The following is an 18,982-nucleotide window of genomic DNA, read 5'->3' on the forward strand; positions in this document are numbered from 1 at the left end:
CGCGCACGGTCGCGCGCAGCGCCGAAGCGGCTTCTGCTATAAAGTTTAAAAAGTGTTAAAACCGCGATACCGCGGTTTTAACACTAACGAAACTAAGCACCGGCACCAGCTCACCCTGAGCTGGTGCTCGGTGTTTACAGCTTAAACCTACCATTCTAAATGGTAGGTTTCCTTTAAGCCTTTACACACTAGCCTTTTTCTTGTTTTCTGGTTCAATTCAATATTTAGCGTGTTGGCTTTGTGATACTATTTATTATTCACTGGACAACTATCCACATTTTTTGGTACTCAGTATATTGGAGTGTTATTAGTTCTCAGCCTCTGACATGGTCTTATACCATATAGTGTTTACTGCATTAAAGTACTATTCAATCATGGGCTGTTTAGAGCTTAGTAAAAACATAATCTTTCAACAAAATTACTTAACTCAAACATGCTGTGCATAGTAAATTTATATATTATTAAACATTTTATTAAAGAAAATGTACCTGTTTCAGAGGACAAATTAAGAACCTTATAATGTTTACAACTACTTGTATAAAGTCTCTGCAAAGCCTTATATTTAAGTAAAATATGCTCTAGGTATGTAAAAAAATAATCGTTAGCCTCCTCTTCTTATCTATCTGAGGTGTAATGACATGAAAAGGCTTTATGAAACATTGCTCACTACAGGAGAAAGAAGCAGCAGAAAAAGGCATAATTTGGTTATATACTTTATTAAGTATATTACAAAATGTAATAGATCATAGTCATGTCAGTGCAACTACAACATTGTATTTCCCAAATCAATAACTGTTTGTTTTGCTAAGGGGGAATCACCTTTTCCAATTTGGAAGAAATTATTGTAACATCGGAGTTACACTTTAACATACCTTGTCCTCCTGAGAATCACACTGAAGAAGACTATGCTGTTGAATAGCCATAGGAGGTGGCAGGGGAACTGCATCAGGTCCTTCCTCGCTTTCTTCTTCTCCACAGCTTTGCATTCCAGATGAAGAGGATTTAGATAGTGTGCCACTACTGAGTCCCTCATTTCTTACTCGCTATTTGAAATAGAAATAAAACATTTTTGTTAATATAAAAAATTGACATGCACCCGATAAGAAATTAAGGTGGGTTTTCAAAAATCAGGAAAAATGCCCACTTCTTTGGTTACAGAAAGTTTACAAATCACAACAACATAGCAGTTATATACATAAATATATACATAAATACATTATAACTGATTTTGAGGAAGCTGCCTTATTTATGATAGCACTAGACATAGTGCAGGAGACATATTATGATTTCTAAAGCGCTACGGAATTTGATGGCGCTATATAAAGATTATTGTTATTATTATAGTATCCGTTCTTACACCCTTGACAACTTATTTGCATATTTCTTCCCCAGAATTCCCAGCAGAGCATACTTCTGATTTATGAAAAAAAGAAAAACCTAAACATCTCATGGTGTGATAAAAGTAAATGCTTTGTGTACCTGTATGGCAGTTACATACCTCTTCAACTGTCTCATCTTGTGGTGTTGCTGCACTGTCATCAGAGTCCTTTTGGTAGCTGGAGTCTGTGTTTTTGCGAACATCTCTGCTTTTTTTATGTTTATGAGCCATCTTTTTCACATGTCCGTCAGCTTTTCCACTGCTCAGTCTTCTAACAGGGCTTGTTAGCCATTTCCTCAAAGTGTTACCAGGCCGTTTAGGACCTGGTGAGCTTTGTGTATTAACCATATGTGGCTGCAAAGAATTCAGTGAAGCTGGAGGACTAGCATCATTAACAGAAATTGAGTCTGTATGGGGAAATAATAGAATTGTAAATTAAAAAAAACATTAAAGACTAAAGAGCAATAATTTAGAAATTCATACAGAGCATATAAATGATTAACTTGTGCCTCCCTCATTTGATTAACCCCTTACCGATACGTGACGTAATAGTACGTCACATGTCGGGTCCCAGTGCATGGAGAGGGCTCGCTGGCCAAGCCTCTCCATAGCCGGTAAGTCTTTGCTGCATATTGCAGCTACCGGTGCTGGCACCGATCGCGGGTGTTTTTGGGCGGATAGCAGCTTTGGGCTGATAACGGGCTTCAAAAAGATGGAGGCGCATGTATTTTTTGGGGGTCGTATACCGTACACTAAAAATACTATATTATCTTTATTCTACAGATCACTACAATTACGGTGATATTTTTACAATTTTACTGGATAAAAACTAATATAGATCACTTTTTAGAACATTTTTGTGCAGAGATTTTATGAAAAATGTACATTTTTGGCGTGTTTTTCGGGTTTTGTTTATACAGCGTTCACTGAGCGGGTCCAATAATATTACTGAGTTATTGTACGGATTGTTAAGGACGCGACGATACCAAATATGTGGGTTTTTTGGCGATTTTGTGTTTTTCTCACTTTATTGCATATGTATAGGGAATATTTGTGTTTAGGGGACTTTAACTTTATTTAATTAATTCTTTTCATTAAAAAATGTTTTTATCTAATGTTTTTAACTTTTTTAATTTATTTTTACAGGTAAGCTTGAATAAGCGATCCACTGATCGCTTGTTCAAGCTATTCTTCACATTACACAGTGTAATACAGTGTAATCCCAGAAGGCAGGGACCCAGCTCCCGGAAGGAGGATCGTGCAGTCCCAGGACTGCGATCGGAAAAGCGGACCCCCCCAGTAAGTGTCGGGGCGGTTGGGCGATGGGGCTGGGTTGGGGCGATTCACTTTAAATGCCCCTAACACGCCGTGGTCTCTGATCGCAGGTGTTAGAGGCAGGTGTCGGCTATAATATATAGCTGACACCCGCAACTTCTGGCCCCGGCTCCGTTCAGGGGCCAGAAGCATGACGTAATAGTACTGCATTTTGCGGGAACGCACCTCCCGCCATGCAGTACTATTACGTCAAATGTCGGGAAGGGGTTAAAGGCGTGTGGAAACTTCTAGCCATTAAAGCTCCACTAGGGGTACTGGGAAATATGCAAACAAATTTTCAAGGGTGTGAAAAGGAAAACCATGCCTCTTTTAGCTACCTTGAAAGGCAACCCCTTAACACCAAGAACGACTTACAAGAAGCCTAATAACATGATGTGCGATTAAGCCAAACCTGTATATCTATTCTAGAAGGAACATATTCCCAACTGTTGACAGACCTGTTTCGACCTGGTTGGGCGTCTCCAGCTTAGGGAACTGGTTTTGCCGAGTTATTGACTAGGGTCAGGAAATAAGAGTTCTCCTTATGGAGAGGTTGCCAATTAAGGCCATCTTAAAAGGCGTGTGGAGACTTATAGCCCCTGATGCTCCACTAGGGGATTCTGGGAAATATGCAAATATGTTTTCAAGGACGGCAACAGGAAAACAATGCCTTTCAAGGTAGCTAAAAGAGGCGGTCCCCTAAACACCAAGCATGACTTACAAAAAGCCTCCTTGGAGTACTTCCCATGAAGACATAATTCTTAAATATGGTCAGTACAACAAAATAACAAATTCAAAGTAATTTATAAAAATACAGCATTTCACCGATATAACTCCAACCTGTCTCCATCAGTCCTGGTGTCTATATTTTGGTTGTCCCTGGATAAGACTTTCAGCTCCTGACTATGGTGGCAGAGATTGCTCTGACATGAATGGTTTCTCTTGTACTGCAGGGGGAGGGGCAGGGAGCAGAAAGCACTACAGACAGAGGCCTCCTGTCCAGCAGTGTGCAGAGCAGACATGCTCTACAAACTCTATAGACAAGATAAGCTCTTGATCCGATGGGTGAAGCATAGCAGAGCTGACTGTGTATTTAATTGATTAGGTGAGGTAGCAGATCTGAGTGTCATTGTGTCCAATATCCATCTCATGACTCCTATCTGTCTCATCTCTCTTTTTCTACATGTTAGATATGAGCAGAATGTTCAAAAGTTAAAGGGCACTCTGGGCACTCACATTTAATTTAATTAATTTGCCATATGTGAACATTTCTTCAATTGGATGTTACTAAAAAAATGTTTCCTTGTGAAGATAATTTCTCATAAATGTAGCCATGCTGCCCCTTAGAAAGGAGAAAGCTTCCTTGGATACGACCACCCTGCACTCTAGCAGTGGTGGCTGGACATGGGCTATTCAGTCCTGCCTGACCACCTGGATTCAGTACTCATTATCACAGGACATCTGTAGGATATGCAGTAACTCCCAGACATTTCATATATAAGAACCTTGGTTTTTTTGTGCAATCCCTCCAGCAGAGGTGGTCGTATCCAAGGACACAGTCTTGTTTCTAAGGGACCATATAACAACATGAGAAAGTATCTTCATTGGTCCTTGGACTTTTAGATGTAGATTTTACCCTGATGTACTATGCACAGCTTATACATCATGACACATGTGGCATCTTCCCTGCTAAGCCCTGCTGTGTGCCCAGCCAGTAGTATTATTGCCCCATAAGGGAATGCTGTACACTGGTAAACACATTATTTTTGGTTGCGTTTGACTTCCAGGCACAATATATGAAAAAATTGATATTTTTTACTATGCACTATCCATTCTGTATTTTATTTGGGGTCCACCTGTGAGGTTAAAATGCTAAATATACCCCTGGATTAATTAACCCCTTAAGGATGCAGTGTATTTTTGCTCATTTCTCGCTCTCCATCTTCAAAAATCCCTAACTTTTTCATTTTTCTGTGTACAGAGCTGTGTGAGGGCTTATTTTCCAAATTTATACAGGTTTTATTGCGTTTTATACCGTTACAGTCAAAAATTAAATGAATGTGTACAAAAAAGAAAAAAAAAATTTGCCATCTTCTGACGCTAATAACTTTTTCATACTTTGGTGTATGGAGCTTTGTTAGGTGTCATTTTTGCATCATTGCTACCATTTCGAGGATCGTGCGACATTTTGATCATTTTTTATTACATTTTTAATGTCATGTAAAAAGTCGCGTTTCGGACATCTGGGCGCCATTTGCCGTTCCAGAGCTCACCGCTGGCCGTAACCGGTTTTTATATTTTGATAGATTGGGTATTTTGGGACGCGGCAATACCTGATGTGTTTGTGATTTTTACTGTTTATTATATTTTATATCAGTTCTAGGGAAAGGGGGGTGATTTGAACTTTTAATATTTTATTAATTTTTTACATTTTTAAATTTTTTTTTCACTATTTCTTAGACCCTCTAGGCTACATTAACCTTAGATGGTCCGATCGTTCCTACCATATACTGCAATAATACTGTATCACAGTATATGGCATTTCTGCACACTATACATTACAATGAGCCACTGGCATTGACACTGAATAAAGTGACAGTCATATGGGCAGGAGAAGAAATTTTTCCTGTAGGTATCCTAATTGGCTGCAGCCGCATACGTTTTTTTTTCCCTTCACACACTATATGATTTATAGAATGGTTTTGATAGACCTGGGTCTTTTTCCAAGCTCATCTTCTATGAAACTCAAACTGTTGCAGCCTTGTACAGATCATTCCACATGTACATGTGTATAGAGAATCTAAGATAGAGCAGTTGGTCGAAATAGTGTTGGCGCATGGATCCTCGAATGTGTATGGTCAGCCCTAGAACTAGTTTGTCTATAAAACAGATGCAAGTGATTAAACAAGATCAAGCCATCACTAGAAATTTGATTGTAAATAGCATTTTACATGCACCTGTTTAAGTTTTCTTTTCATGCTGTTTTAGAAAAACAGACACATTAACAGCACACTAAAGGCATCAAACATTTTCAGGCTATGGCCCTTAAGGGAACTTTGGACACAAGTCAGTCAATAAATATGCCTACTTACCTTTATGATTAAATATACCTTCCATTTCCATACTACTTCTTGAGTGTGCAATGCAGAGAGAACTACAAGGAACTAAACCTTCTGATGCAGGTGATTTGTCAGTTGTCCGAACTAAGCACCAGTCAGGTCGATCTTGCTGTCTCTCAAGAATCTCTACGGTCTGTCCTCGCCGTACTGTTAATTCATTAGTGTTGCAGGCAGTAAAATCATGTATGACCACAGTCAATTCACAACCACCTGAAAGCTGTAAATACAAAGAATATTTTAACTGAAATAACGTTTCATAACAAAACCATAAAAAATATATGGCTCTATAAAACCTGTAAAACCAATTAACTTGGATCATGTAATACAAGTAGCTCCCAAGAAACTGAAAAATGGAAAAATTCTAAATACATGGAACATCTAATACATGTGTCTTCACACAAATGGAGATTATGACTCACATACCAGACCCTTTGCCCCCTCCTTGGTTGAATTTGATGGACATTTGTGTCTTTTTTCAACCGTATAAACTATGAAATGTATGCCTAAATCTCCCAATGCTTTTGCTGCCTTCCTAGGGTGGTTTCTCTGGAGCTTCTACAATTTCCCACATGACACTTCCCCCTGCCATAAGGCACTTTCTCCTGTCAACCCCTGCTGTGCGTAACTGAGCACTAACACTCAGCTCTACACTTAAGACTCAGTGTCTATGTCGTTGAGCTGCCTGCAGCCCTCACGGAGCTGCACGAAACATGCGGGAGGCATTGCCAAACCTAAAATCCCACTTCATATGCTGGAATAGAGGTAGTTGTGCGACATAGAAGAGCTGTTGTCACAACTGTGGTCTCTACATGTGAGTACTATAACTTGGGTACAAAAGATTTGTAGTCTTGTTCTGCCAGAAGTACACCATCAAAAGGTAACTTATTTTTTGTAAAGGAAAATGGGGGAAATAGAAGGGACTAGTTGTCATATATATATAGTATATAGATATTTAGTAAGAAAATATATATTTTATTATTTTATATTATATATATATATTAGATTGTGACTGTTGAAGTTTTTTATTAGATCAGGTTCACTTTATCTTGTCTTTCCATCTTACTGTGAAAAAAGGAGGATACAAGCTTGGTGACCAGATTCGATTTTTAGAATCACATGTGTGGAATGTGTCACAATAATTGGTAATAACTTTAATATACCCAGGAGATTTTGAGATTGTACTTTAAGTGATTTAAGTGATTTGCATTTTGTCCTCTGAAAAAAAAAAAAAAAAAAAAAAAAATTGGGCAAAAGTTCAGAAAAATTCTTCATTTTCAAAGTTTGAAATGTTCTGCTTTCAAGGCAGGAAGTAAAACTATCCAAAAACGTTGATAATTAACATTTCCGGAATGTTTATGTTGCAATGATATTTTATGCGTCCTCTAATTTTTCTAGGATGTGGCTTAGAACTTTAGGTGAAATTTTGTCTCATTTTCATGAAAATCGCCAAAACTCACATTTTGAGGGACAGCTTCCAAGTGAATTTGAGAGGCCTAAATAATAGTAAAACCCCATAAATTACCCCACTATGGAAACTACAGCCCTAACGTGTGTACTTTCTCGAGTGTGTATTTCTCGAGTGTACTGATAACCCATACGTGGTGGTAACCTGCATATAATGAAAGCAGCGCAATTCAGAGTAGATTTGTTTTGTCAGATTGTACAGGCTATAAAACTTTAATTTTTTTGGTAATGTGAACATTATTATAGTATTATTATTAGACTTATTTGCAGGGTGAGGTACAATGTAAAAATAATTCATTTTGGGGGTCAATAGCTCATTCATGAGATTCATGAAAAACATATTTTTATCTATATTCTCTGGTTCACTACGATTACGGTGATACCTCATTTATATAGTTTTTCTTATCTCTGCTCAATTTTACTTAGTAAAACCAATATTGTAGAAAATCATATTTTTCGTCAACTTTTCGGGGGTATTTTTCTGTTGACGGCTTATTTTTTGCAAAGAGAGTTGTTCTTTTCAGTTGTATCATATTACAATATCCTAACTATTTTTATCACTATATCACTTTTTAGAACGTTTTTAGTGAGGGTATTTGATGAAACATTGTATATTATGGTAAGTTTTTCGCGTTTTTTTTTTCCAGTGTTGTTCACCAAGCGGGTTCAATATAGAAATAGATTTATTTTACAGACTAATACGAACACGGTGATACCAAATATGTACGTGTTTTTGTTTTATATACCGTACTTTATTTTATTTTTACAAACTCCAAGGAAGGAAGCAGCACTCCAAGATAAATATTCAATATTTATTCCACCAGTGGTAAATGCTACGTTTCTCATGCTTGAGAATGGCTGTATAGAGTCAGCCGAAATGTAGCATTAACCACTGGTGGAATAAATATTCACTATTTATCTTGGAGTGCTGCTTCCTTCCTTGAAGTTTGTTTGCATATGGGATCCTGAGTCAGTTTCTTGAAGCCTGCACCCACATTGGATTTAATCCAGTTATCCACAGTGCTGCTCCTCCTACCTACTTATTTTATTTTTATATATAACTGGTGTGGTTTTTGCAGTTTTTTTGAAACATTTTATAATTTTTCTACACTTGGGCTTGAGCAAGTGTTCATCCGATCACTTGTTCAAACCCATACACTGCAATACACTTGTAATGTAGAGTACAATGTAAGTATGCTCAGTTAGCTCCTGCCAGGAGGCAGAACCCGGGGGCTGCGGCAGGATGGATTGGATCCACTGGTAAGCTCACCGAGGCAGTTTTCGATCCATGGGGGACACACTTACAAGCCGCAGTCATGCTTGAACGCAGCATGTAAGGGTTAAACAGCTGGGTCTGCGCTGTGAAGACACAGCCAGACACAAGCACTTGCAGTATTCGGTGACCCTGAGAGAGGTTTTATAACTTGCCCCTGTCTTATAAGAAGTATCCACCACTATACTCTGAAAGAGTGTCGGAGCGTGGCTGTTATTTTTTTTTTTTAGAAAATAAGGAAATGGAGGCAACAATATGGCTCCGTTTTAAGTAGGCACATCGTGGCCTCCATTTCTGGATTTTCTTTTTCATCTCATTTGCCTTCCAGTAGTCCGGTTTCTGAGGAAGGTCATGAATTGACCGAAACATTAAAAATTAAGTGGATTGCATATATTTGGATGGAATAAGATATTTTTCCAATTTGTTCAACATGTGAGTGCCGAGTTACTTCCTCCATCAAAGGAGTTGCATTCTCAAATGTAAGTAACAGAAATACGTTCCAAATTAAGCTGGAATTTTATTCTAAACTTCCTCTTTTTGCTATTTTCTGTTGCTCATAGCACTGTTTTCATCTCTCATCGATACAATCCAGTAAGTATACCTTAACCCCTTCAGGACTTATTTTGGCCATTAGGACATGGCCCCATTTTTAAAATCTGCCCTGTGTCGCTATAAGTGGTTATAGCTTTGGAACACTTTAACATATCCAGGAGATTTTGAGATTGTTTTCCTGTGACCCTGTACTTCAAATTCGTTTAAAAATTTGTATGATATCTTTTGTGTTTAGTTTTCAAAAATTTTGATAAATTATTTATTTTCAAAGTTCTAAATTCTCTACTTTTGAAGCAGATAGTCATAGGCACCCAAATTAATTAATTTCATTTACATTTCCCAAATGTCTGCTTTATGTGGACATGATTTTTTAAGTTTCCACATATTTTACTACAATGTTATGAGGCTGAATTTGGGTGCCATTTTTCACATTTTTTGGAAAATCTCCAAACCCTGTATTTATGCCTAAATAATAGCTTGACTTGTAAATTATCCCATTATGGAAACTACATCCCTCAATGTATGAAATGTACTTTTAAGAAGTTTGTTAACCCTTTAGGTGTTTTATCGGAGTTAAAACAAAATGGAGGTGCGTTATACAAATTGTAATATTTCTTTAACAATTCTTTTATTTTGGACGGAAAATTAAGCATTCACAATGCCTTAAAAGAAAAAAGGGTCCACAACGTTTGATACCCAATTTCTCTCTAGTGTACCGATACCCCATATGTGGTGGTAACCTGCAGCATGGTCACACGGCCGGGCATAGAATGGAAGGGGTGCCATCCTGAGCAGATTAGCATTGTCACATTGTACAGGCTATAATTTTTCTATTTTTTTTAATGTGGACATATAGCGGTTTATTTTTTTGCCACATGAGATGTACTTTTCTGGTACATAATTTTGGGGCATCTACAGCGAATTGATAAGATCTTATTAACTCTTTGTTGGTGGAGGAAATGAAAATCATCAATTTTAGGTAAGATTTTATTGTTTTGATTTTTTGGCCGTTCACCATACCATAAAACAAATACATTATTTTCATTCTTTGGGTCACCACGATTACGGAGATACCTCATTTATAAAGATTTTAATTTTTTTCCCTATTTTACTTAATAAAAACTAATTTAGAGAAAATCTTGTTCATTTTAGTATCACTATCTTTTCAAATACATCTTGTACATAACTGCTTGTAAACGATTTTTATTGATTTTATATTTATCTTTCTGTTCCCAAGATGCATTTATAAAGAGTTTTTTTATTTCCCAATTTTACTCAAAAACTAATTTGGAGGAAATCTTGTTCATTTTAGCATTCCCATCTTTACAGTGGTCTTATTTTAGAGTGTATAACTTTTTAAACTTATTAAAGCATTTAAACAATTTAGTTTTATTATACAGATTGTTACAGACGTGGCGATGTTAAATGTATGTGTGTGTGTGTTAAAAGTTAAAGGACTCATTTAGCCGCTTGGGGCTGTCAGAGTCCATTTTGAAAATCCATTCTGTTTGGAGGAGGATTCTATCTAGAGTCCCCCCTCCCCTGATATTAAATTTCTTTTGACAAATGAAGTCCACAATGGACTTTGTGGACCATATTCATATGTCCGTGATATTCTTGGGACTGCACGAGTGCTGCTGGCTGTGTAGAGTTACAGTTCATTGAGGGGCCAACAATTAGAAGTTATAGCTAGGACAAATCCAATAAAACCTGTGCCTAGATATTTTACAACTAAGGGCACATTCGCACACAATGAGAGCCATGATGTGGTACCGTAGATTTCTATGGCTCCAGGTCATGAGGTGGTGAGAATATGGTACATCACCACACCGTGACAGTATCGGTCAACTGCGTCGCAAACTATAGGATTTGTCCTATACTTTGCCAGACATGTGGCCGCCCACCTCTCCCCCTGGCCCTGTACTTTTCCGGGATGTAGTCATGGGAACGTCCAATAAAACTGAAAAACAGACACATTTTATTGCTATATTAGGAGACTATATACATTTAATTCTGCCCTTGGCAAGAGCACCATTTATCTTCTGAAAGGACATTTAACCATTTGACATCCATGTATAATCATTATGAAATGATTTAATGGCTTGTGAGGAAGAGACATTTTTTTGCCCTCTCCTTTAGTCTGCATAGCTTGCCAGTATAAGAGGTCGATTTGGGACACTAAACACCCACATGTCCTTATGGAATAGATGTTTAGTGTCCAAAATTGCCCTGTATTACTAAACCGTCATCTATACTCACCTAGGTCTGGAGCTCTCAGAGCCTGTGCAATGTATTTAAGAATGTATTTTTGTAATACTTTGTACTTTATGTTACTATATTTTGGGCAAAATGTTTTTATACAGTTTATAAAATCTAAAACTGAGGAGAAAATACTAAGGAATAAATACAGATAAGTATTAAATAAAGGTTACCTTATCACTGTCTAATGTGTTTTGTGAGGTTCTGGAAGCAATTGATATTGTATCAGGTTGACTGCCATCCCCTTGACTGTCGAAGTCCTCAGGATCTCTACAAAATATAACAATATATTTTTTTTAGTTCTTTTTAAAACCTATGGTTTTTGTACATTTCCATTCAATGATCACTGTCTGTAAAAAAAATATATAGAATGCCCTATTTTCTCATGTATTACTGTCCGTACACTTCATTAAAGTCTAAGGGAACATATAAATTACAAGTTGCATGTGCAATGTGCTGCTTACGGCTGCGCACTGTATGCTTACGTATATTCGTGCAGTATACAGGGAGACCAGAATCAGTGGGAGACGCATTTTGTTAGCCAGCCAACATTTATAAGCCCACCGTATTTTATGTGGATATGGTGCAGAAACGGTGACATATGTGACCATATGGATAAAAAACTACAAGTATATACAGATTCATACAGCACGGAAATACAGCCTAAAACGATCTCACAGATTCAGAATATCAGTATAAGGCTACATTCAAATGGACATAGCCAGGCAGGCATACTGCGGTCCACTAGATAGGAGGAGGCGCTCACGGCTGAATATAAAGTATGCGGCCACCGCTCAAAACGATGAGCACTTTGTTGTGCTCAAAGTACCTAGCCCGGGCACCATAGTCGTTATGGAGGACGTATATCCGGTCACAAGTTTACAGCCAGATACACATTACCCCGATGGTCATGCGAATGCACCCTTATACAAGTGAAAGTGTAAAATTTCATAGCATTATCTGTTATCATAATACCTGTTACCCATAATACCAGCATGAATTCATAAGGCTTAAGAGTGGAAATGTAATATATAAGCGGACTGAACATAACATGCAAATGCTGCTAGGGAATGTGCCAAAGTCATATGCCTTAATGTAGAAGAGGCTGCAATTTGAAAATAATTGTTAACGAACAAGTGAATGACCAGAATATCTCAAAACAAAAACAGGCAAGTGCACCATGTCCATATCATTTGTGTCAACTATAACTTATGGTACTGATAAATAGTCTAAAACAGTGGTCTTTAAAAGAAAGAAAAAAAGATTGCCTTTGCAAAGGGACATAAAATATAATAAGGAATTCTTATTTATAGGCCAATGGTAACCTTAAATTCCTTCTGGGCCCTAAATTCGCAAGTCAGTACCTCAATGTAGAAAATCCAGACTTTGGAGATGAGACAGCAATGAAGTCGTAGTGGGACAGCAATGAAGTCATAGGATACTCTGATTCCAAAACACCTCTGAGCTTGTGCAAGCTACAATGCTGAGTGTGTGCTCCAGACACCGGTCACTCTAGAAATGTGATACCCTCTCCAGTGAGGCTAATAGTTCTCTAGCCCAAGAGGACTAAAAGACTATTTGCCACATCGCTCATTAGTAAGGATAAGAATCTTTTGTTTTCACTTTCAAGGCCTTTTATTAAATTGTATAGTAAGTATAATGAAATCACGTAATAACTTTTGACAACAAACATTATTGCAACAGTGGTGGTTCCTTTGTTTTTCCCTGAGCATGGAGCAGGATTGCAGAGAACACCAGAGACAGAGAACACCTGGAGAGGGTATCAGACCTGTGTCTGGAGCACACACTCAGCATTGTAGCTTGCACAAGATAGATTCCTCTGATTCCAAAACACCTATGACTTCATTGCGGTCTCTTCTCCAGAGTCTGGCTTTTCTATATGACTTATTAACCCCTTAACGACTTGGCCTTTTTTAGTTTTTTCACTTCCATTTTTCACTCCCCACCTTCAAAAATCTATAACTTTTTTATTTTTCCACATAAAGAGCTCTGTTATGGCTTATTTTCTGCGTAGCAAATTGCACTTCGTATTGACGGTATTTAATATTCCATGGCGCGTACTGGGAAGCGGGAAAAAAAATTCCAAATGCAGTGAAAATGGTGAAAAAAAACATTTGCAACGTTTTCTTGTGGGCTTGGATTTTACAGATTTCACTGTGTGCCCCAAATGACATCTCTACTTTATTCTTTGGGTTGCTCCGATTACGTGGTTACCAAATTTCTATAGGTTTTAAAAAAATTAAAACCTCCTGTACAATTTTTTTTTTTTATTTTGCCATCTTCTGGCGGCAATAACTTTTTCATACTTTGGTGTACGGAGCTGTGGGTGGTGTAATTTTTTTGCGACTTTTGATGGCGTTTTCATTGCTATCATTTTTAGGACTGGGCGACCTTTTGATTACTTTTTATGAATTTTTTTTTTATTTTCCAAAATGGCAAAAACAAATGTCATTTTTGACTTTGGACGCTATTTTCCGTTATGGGGTTAAACACAGTGAAAAACCGTTGTTATTTTTTGATAGATCGGACATTTTCGGACGCGGTGATACCTAATGTGTTTATGATTTTTACTGTTTATTAATATCAGTTCTAGGGAAAGGGGGGTGATTTGAATTTTTAGGTTTTTTTATTATAATTTTTTTTTTAAACTTTTTTTTACTTTTACTATTTTTCAGACTCCCTAGGGTACTTTAACCCTAGGTTGTCTGATCGATCCTACCATATACTGCCATACTGCAATATGGCAGTATATGGGGATTTTACTCCTCATTCATTACAATGTGCTGATAGCACATTGTAATGAATGGGTTAAAACGAGACAGCTGAGACCCGAAGCGGTCATGGCAATGGATCACCGCTCCCATCGTCATCGGGGAGCGGCGATCCGCGGCAAGATGGCGGCGCCCATGCGGCGCCATCTTTTTGGATCCTCCGGCAGCATTGCCGGCGGCAATGGCCGTGAAAGCACCCGCGATCGGTGCTAGCACCGATCGCGGGTGTTACCGGTAAGCCTTTGCTGCAATATGCAGCAAAGACTTACCGGCTATGGAAAGGGCTCTGCCCACGAGCCCTCTCCATGCGCCGGGACCCGGCGCGTCGGGAAGGGGTTAAGGTTGCTGTAGAAGAAAGGCGTAGATTTATCAAGCTGTCTTAATGTCGAAATACTCTAAGTTGCCCATGGCAACCAATTACTGCTCTGCTTACAATTTACCAGTGCTCATGAATATTTCTTAAAGGGGAACTGTGATTGGCTGCCAGTTGCCATGGGCAACTAAGAATATTCTGACTTTGGACTCTTTGGACTTTGTAGCAATTTGGGACTATTACATATTACAAACTCCAGCCTGGGAATACGGAGGAGATTTAACAGAGCTTGGAGTGAAGAGAAGATGCAGTGTACTGAGTATTGACTACCTAATGAAGAAAAGGAATACAGTCTCTCAATACTGGGAAGAATGGGAGGACAGGTACTACCGTGACTGCTGTCTGTATAGGCAGGAAGCAGCTAAAGTGTTAAATACTACACTTTTATCCAATAATCCCCCTGCCAAATAGGATTCTCCAATCCCCCTCAGTGCCCTGCTATTCTGTTTTTATTTTACCAGACATGACTTAAAGGGGTATTCCAGGAATAAGCATAATTCATATACAAATGGGTCATTAAAATACAAGCTTATATGTAACTAGTTGTTAAAATTTTGCTCCCCTTAGCAGAGAAATGCTGTTGACATAGACTGTAATAAAGAATTAAAATACTACCGGCCCTTTAATCAGTCTGTTAATTCCCTCTGCACGGAGAATACACAGGACAGAAGATGGCCGCTGGTCACAAGCCCCCACATAACATGTCCTGCGCCTGCCTGGGCTGGTCATGTGAGCATGTGAAGTTTGGCTGTATTTGGTTGGTTGCAGTGCATCCAGTATGGCCAGTGCTTTGGTGATGGCAGTTACACATCATTGCTATGGTAACAGAGCACGAAAACCTGTTAGATCATCACTGGGAGCAGAGCATAAGAAATAGGAGGAGTTACTGAGAACTAAAGGATCTTGGGACTTGTTTCCAGTGGCAGCCATCTAAGTGATAACTACACCTACTTTAGAGAGGCCATAAAAATTTGTGAATCATAAAATGAAACTAATTAAGCTGTATTTTGTGACTAATGACATTGAGTTTTGTTATATTCATTTATTTACAGCATCATTGGTTTTTGTATCAGACGTTCATATTCCCGGAATACCCCTTTAACAGCCCTTTTTTGTTTTTGCGTTTCCACTAGCCACTTTCAAAATTCCATAACTTTATTTTTCAGTGTTCAAGCTGTATGATGGCCTGTTTCCCCCGTAACAAATTGTACTTCCTAGAGACGGTATTAAATATTCCATACCCTGTACTGGGAGGCAGGAAAAATTTCCAAATGCAGTGAAATTGACAAAAAAAACAAACCCACATTTATGCCACTTTTGTGCCCTGTTTTACAGCTTTTACTGTGCGCTCCAAATGACACCTCCCATTTATTGTTTGGGGTGATCCAATCACAGAGATACAAAATTTATATAGGTTTTATCATGTTTAAGTAAATTCAAATGAGCGAAAAAATTCTTCATTTTGCCATATTCCATTTTTTTTTTTAATATGGATAGATTGAGACTTATGGGAAATATAATGCAAGAACCTACTGTCTGTCGGTTGAACTGCAGTGCTCACAGGCGTGGTTAGGGGTGTGGCTTAGGTGAGAATCACCCCCTCTTTGTGTCCCTTTTTCTCTCCTGGAAAAGTTGAGAGATATGCATTCCTTTCTATCTCTGCTATATACAAGAGAGATACCTGTGATTTTTGTGTGCACTGCACAATAGGGAAGTGTGATTCACAACCCATTGAGCAGAGTACAATAACTTGTTAAATGGTAAATATTGATTCATATGACTATGGAAATCTTCAGACCTTGAACCGTTTAGAAATGGACTAAGGCATTCTGTATGTGCGAAAAAGAATGTTACTGGCATAGTACAGAGTACATAAGAACTTAATATGTATTTTATTTCTATGTGTGTTGGAAGTAAAAACTTATTTATCAAAGGCAAGGGTCAAAAAAGGTGTTATTTAAACGTCCGGCTGCGAATAGCAGGCATAAAAACCAAGAAATCAGAGAAGAAGTGAGACGTCTTTAGTTGTACTAGTGTATGAGAGGTGTCTATCTTAAAAGCTGCTCAGTTTCTGCCAACTACTGTTTCATCTCTATTTCTTGACAAACTACCATTAAAAAAACAGTAACAAAATGCTCGTTATGTAGGTTAAACCTTTTACCACATACATTCTGGGACCTGAACTGGAATGCAGGCCAGATTCTAGGCTCCCTTCTGCCGTTTCTTCTCCTCTACTGCATCTAATAAAAGAAAATAGTTATGATGGTAAAGCATGTACACCATGTATTATCAAGATGATTTCTATAATATTGTGCAATGGTTATTATCATGGCCTGGTGCATCTTACACCATAAACATACTTATTTAAATGTTATCTACTTACAAACGAGAACCACATTTTAACCCCTAAGCGCACCAGGACGTTAAAGTACGTCCCTGCGGGTAGATACTTCCTGCACCGGGACATTCTATAACGTCCCGCTTCTGGCACCGGCTCACGAACGGTGCCGGCACCAGAAGCAGCGGCTTTCAGCTGTCTATTACAGCTGACACAGTGCTTTAACACCCACGATTGGAACCGACTTACCGGGGGATCCGATCGTCTTCTGGGCAGCCCCAAAATTTGCCAAGTGCCCCGGGGCTGCCCGACGTCCTAAGCAGTCAGATCCCTTCCGGGTCTGACTGTAAATTGTCTGCACATGCGTCTGCACAATTAAGTATTGTAGAGCAGTGTATTTGACTTGAACCAGCGATCAGAGAATTTAGCATGGTGGCTTAGTGGTTAGAATTACAGCCCTGCAGTACTGGAGAGCTGGGTTCAAGTCCCATGGTCAACATCTGCAAAGAGTTTGTATGTTCTCTCCATGTTTGTGTGTGTTTCCTCCGGGTCGTCCGGTTTCCTCCCACACTCCAAAACATACTGGTAGGTTTTTTTCACCATAACTATACCATTGGTGAATTATATGTAAAATTTTATTTGCATTCATTTACTTCTGATGATGCATGCTGTACTTATTGTACTTTTTTGTGTGTCAAAGCAAATTTAAAAAAAAAAAAAGACACCTGCTGCTTAGCTTTTGAGAAAGAAACATTTAGAAAAGATAACCATCTTTATTCAACTTGTGGAGCCCGAGTTGTGTGGGCATAAAAAATAGCAGCCCGAGTCATGAAGTTAAGTACCTTTTCCAAATCTGATTTCTCAAAAGCGAACCAGCAGGTATAATAGAGAAATAGATGTTGTATGTGTTATATTTAATGGGCCCTGCAGAAGAATTCCATATGTGAAATCCTGCTGAAATCCTGCTTTATATTTATTTGTTAAGACTTACCGTCTGACAGATTTTTGTTTAGATGAAACGGTCTTGGGTATATGAATAGGTTCTTTCAAAGCACCTCTTAAGTGAATAGTTCTGTCTTGTATAACTTCACGTATATGCTTAATCCAGTCTTGCTTGTTCTCAATACTAGAACCCTAAAGAATAAATAAGTAATAAAGTGAATGCACAGCATACAAGATAGCATTATGCTACTTATATTTTGCAACAAATGATATCAACTTTCATTTTCCCAGCAGTTTATGAAATGACAGCTGTGCTTGGATTGTTTTCCATGAGCAACTATAACCACTTTACTCTTCAATACTTCTGTTATATGTGTGAATTCTGTTGCCAAGTGCTAATTGAGTTTCAGTAACATTTGGTTCTGTATTTGAGAGGTCTGTGGAGTACTGTACAGAAAGCAGATTTAAAATGGTTTAACCCTTTTCAGACACTGAATTTAATAGTACTGTATGGAAGGAGGGGACTTCCCACATAGTACAGTACTATTATGTGTAGCTTATGGAACAGGCTCACAAGCGGAAGTGATGCCACAAGTTGTGGGCCTCAGCTGTATAAACCATGCATGACAGTGGAGTTTAAGGGTGCATTCATACGTTCAGTTTTTTTAAGTCAAAAGAAGGTATGGATCAAAATGGGTGAGGACATATCATTGAGAGGTACTACACCTTTCTCTTCTTTTCACCCCAATTCCTGCATCTGAATAACTGCATGTGTGAACGCTCCCCCAGAGGCTTCCTTAGCCTTCCCCTTCTAAATAGACACCATTTGCCGCTTACTAGGGGATTCAATCCTTCCCATGGCAACCCAAGGGTTTCCACTGCTCCTGGCAGGATCTGACTAACAGATTGACCACGCATCAGCATTCCTAACAGTTACACTACATTGCAACACATTTGTTTTACAGTTTAGCAGCTTGAACAAGCAATCAGAAAAATGCTTTTTAAAATCCAAAAGTAATACATAGAAACAAATTAAAACATAACAGAAATAAATAGAAAGCCCCCAAACCACCACTATTACATATATAAAGCATGCAAGAAAAAGCAAAAATGTATTTACAGACATTTATTATTGCCATGTCCGTAACAATCTGTGCAAGAAAGCTGAAGCATCATTA

General features: G+C 38.3%; 1 protein-coding gene across 5 annotated transcripts in view; it reads right to left on the minus strand.

Moving 5' to 3' along the window:
• TRIO (trio Rho guanine nucleotide exchange factor) overlaps nt 1–18,982 on the minus strand; it is a 373,142-nt gene that overhangs the window by 140,715 nt on the left and 213,445 nt on the right. For all 5 annotated transcript variants that reach the window (XM_072153041.1, XM_072153043.1, XM_072153042.1 and 2 more), the window contains exons 32-37: nt 17,854–17,996; nt 16,693–16,764; nt 11,533–11,629; nt 5,785–6,028; nt 1,499–1,785; nt 873–1,043 (exon numbers count right to left, since the gene is read on the minus strand). In XM_072153041.1, the coding sequence (XP_072009142.1) occupies nt 873–1,043; nt 1,499–1,785; nt 5,785–6,028; nt 11,533–11,629; nt 16,693–16,764; nt 17,854–17,996 (1,014 nt within the window). The remainder of the gene's footprint in view (nt 1–872; nt 1,044–1,498; nt 1,786–5,784; nt 6,029–11,532; nt 11,630–16,692; nt 16,765–17,853; nt 17,997–18,982) is intronic.

Source organism: Engystomops pustulosus, chromosome 5, assembly GCF_040894005.1.
Source record: "Engystomops pustulosus chromosome 5, aEngPut4.maternal, whole genome shotgun sequence".
In the NCBI taxonomy this organism is placed as follows: Eukaryota; Metazoa; Chordata; class Amphibia; order Anura; family Leptodactylidae; genus Engystomops; species Engystomops pustulosus.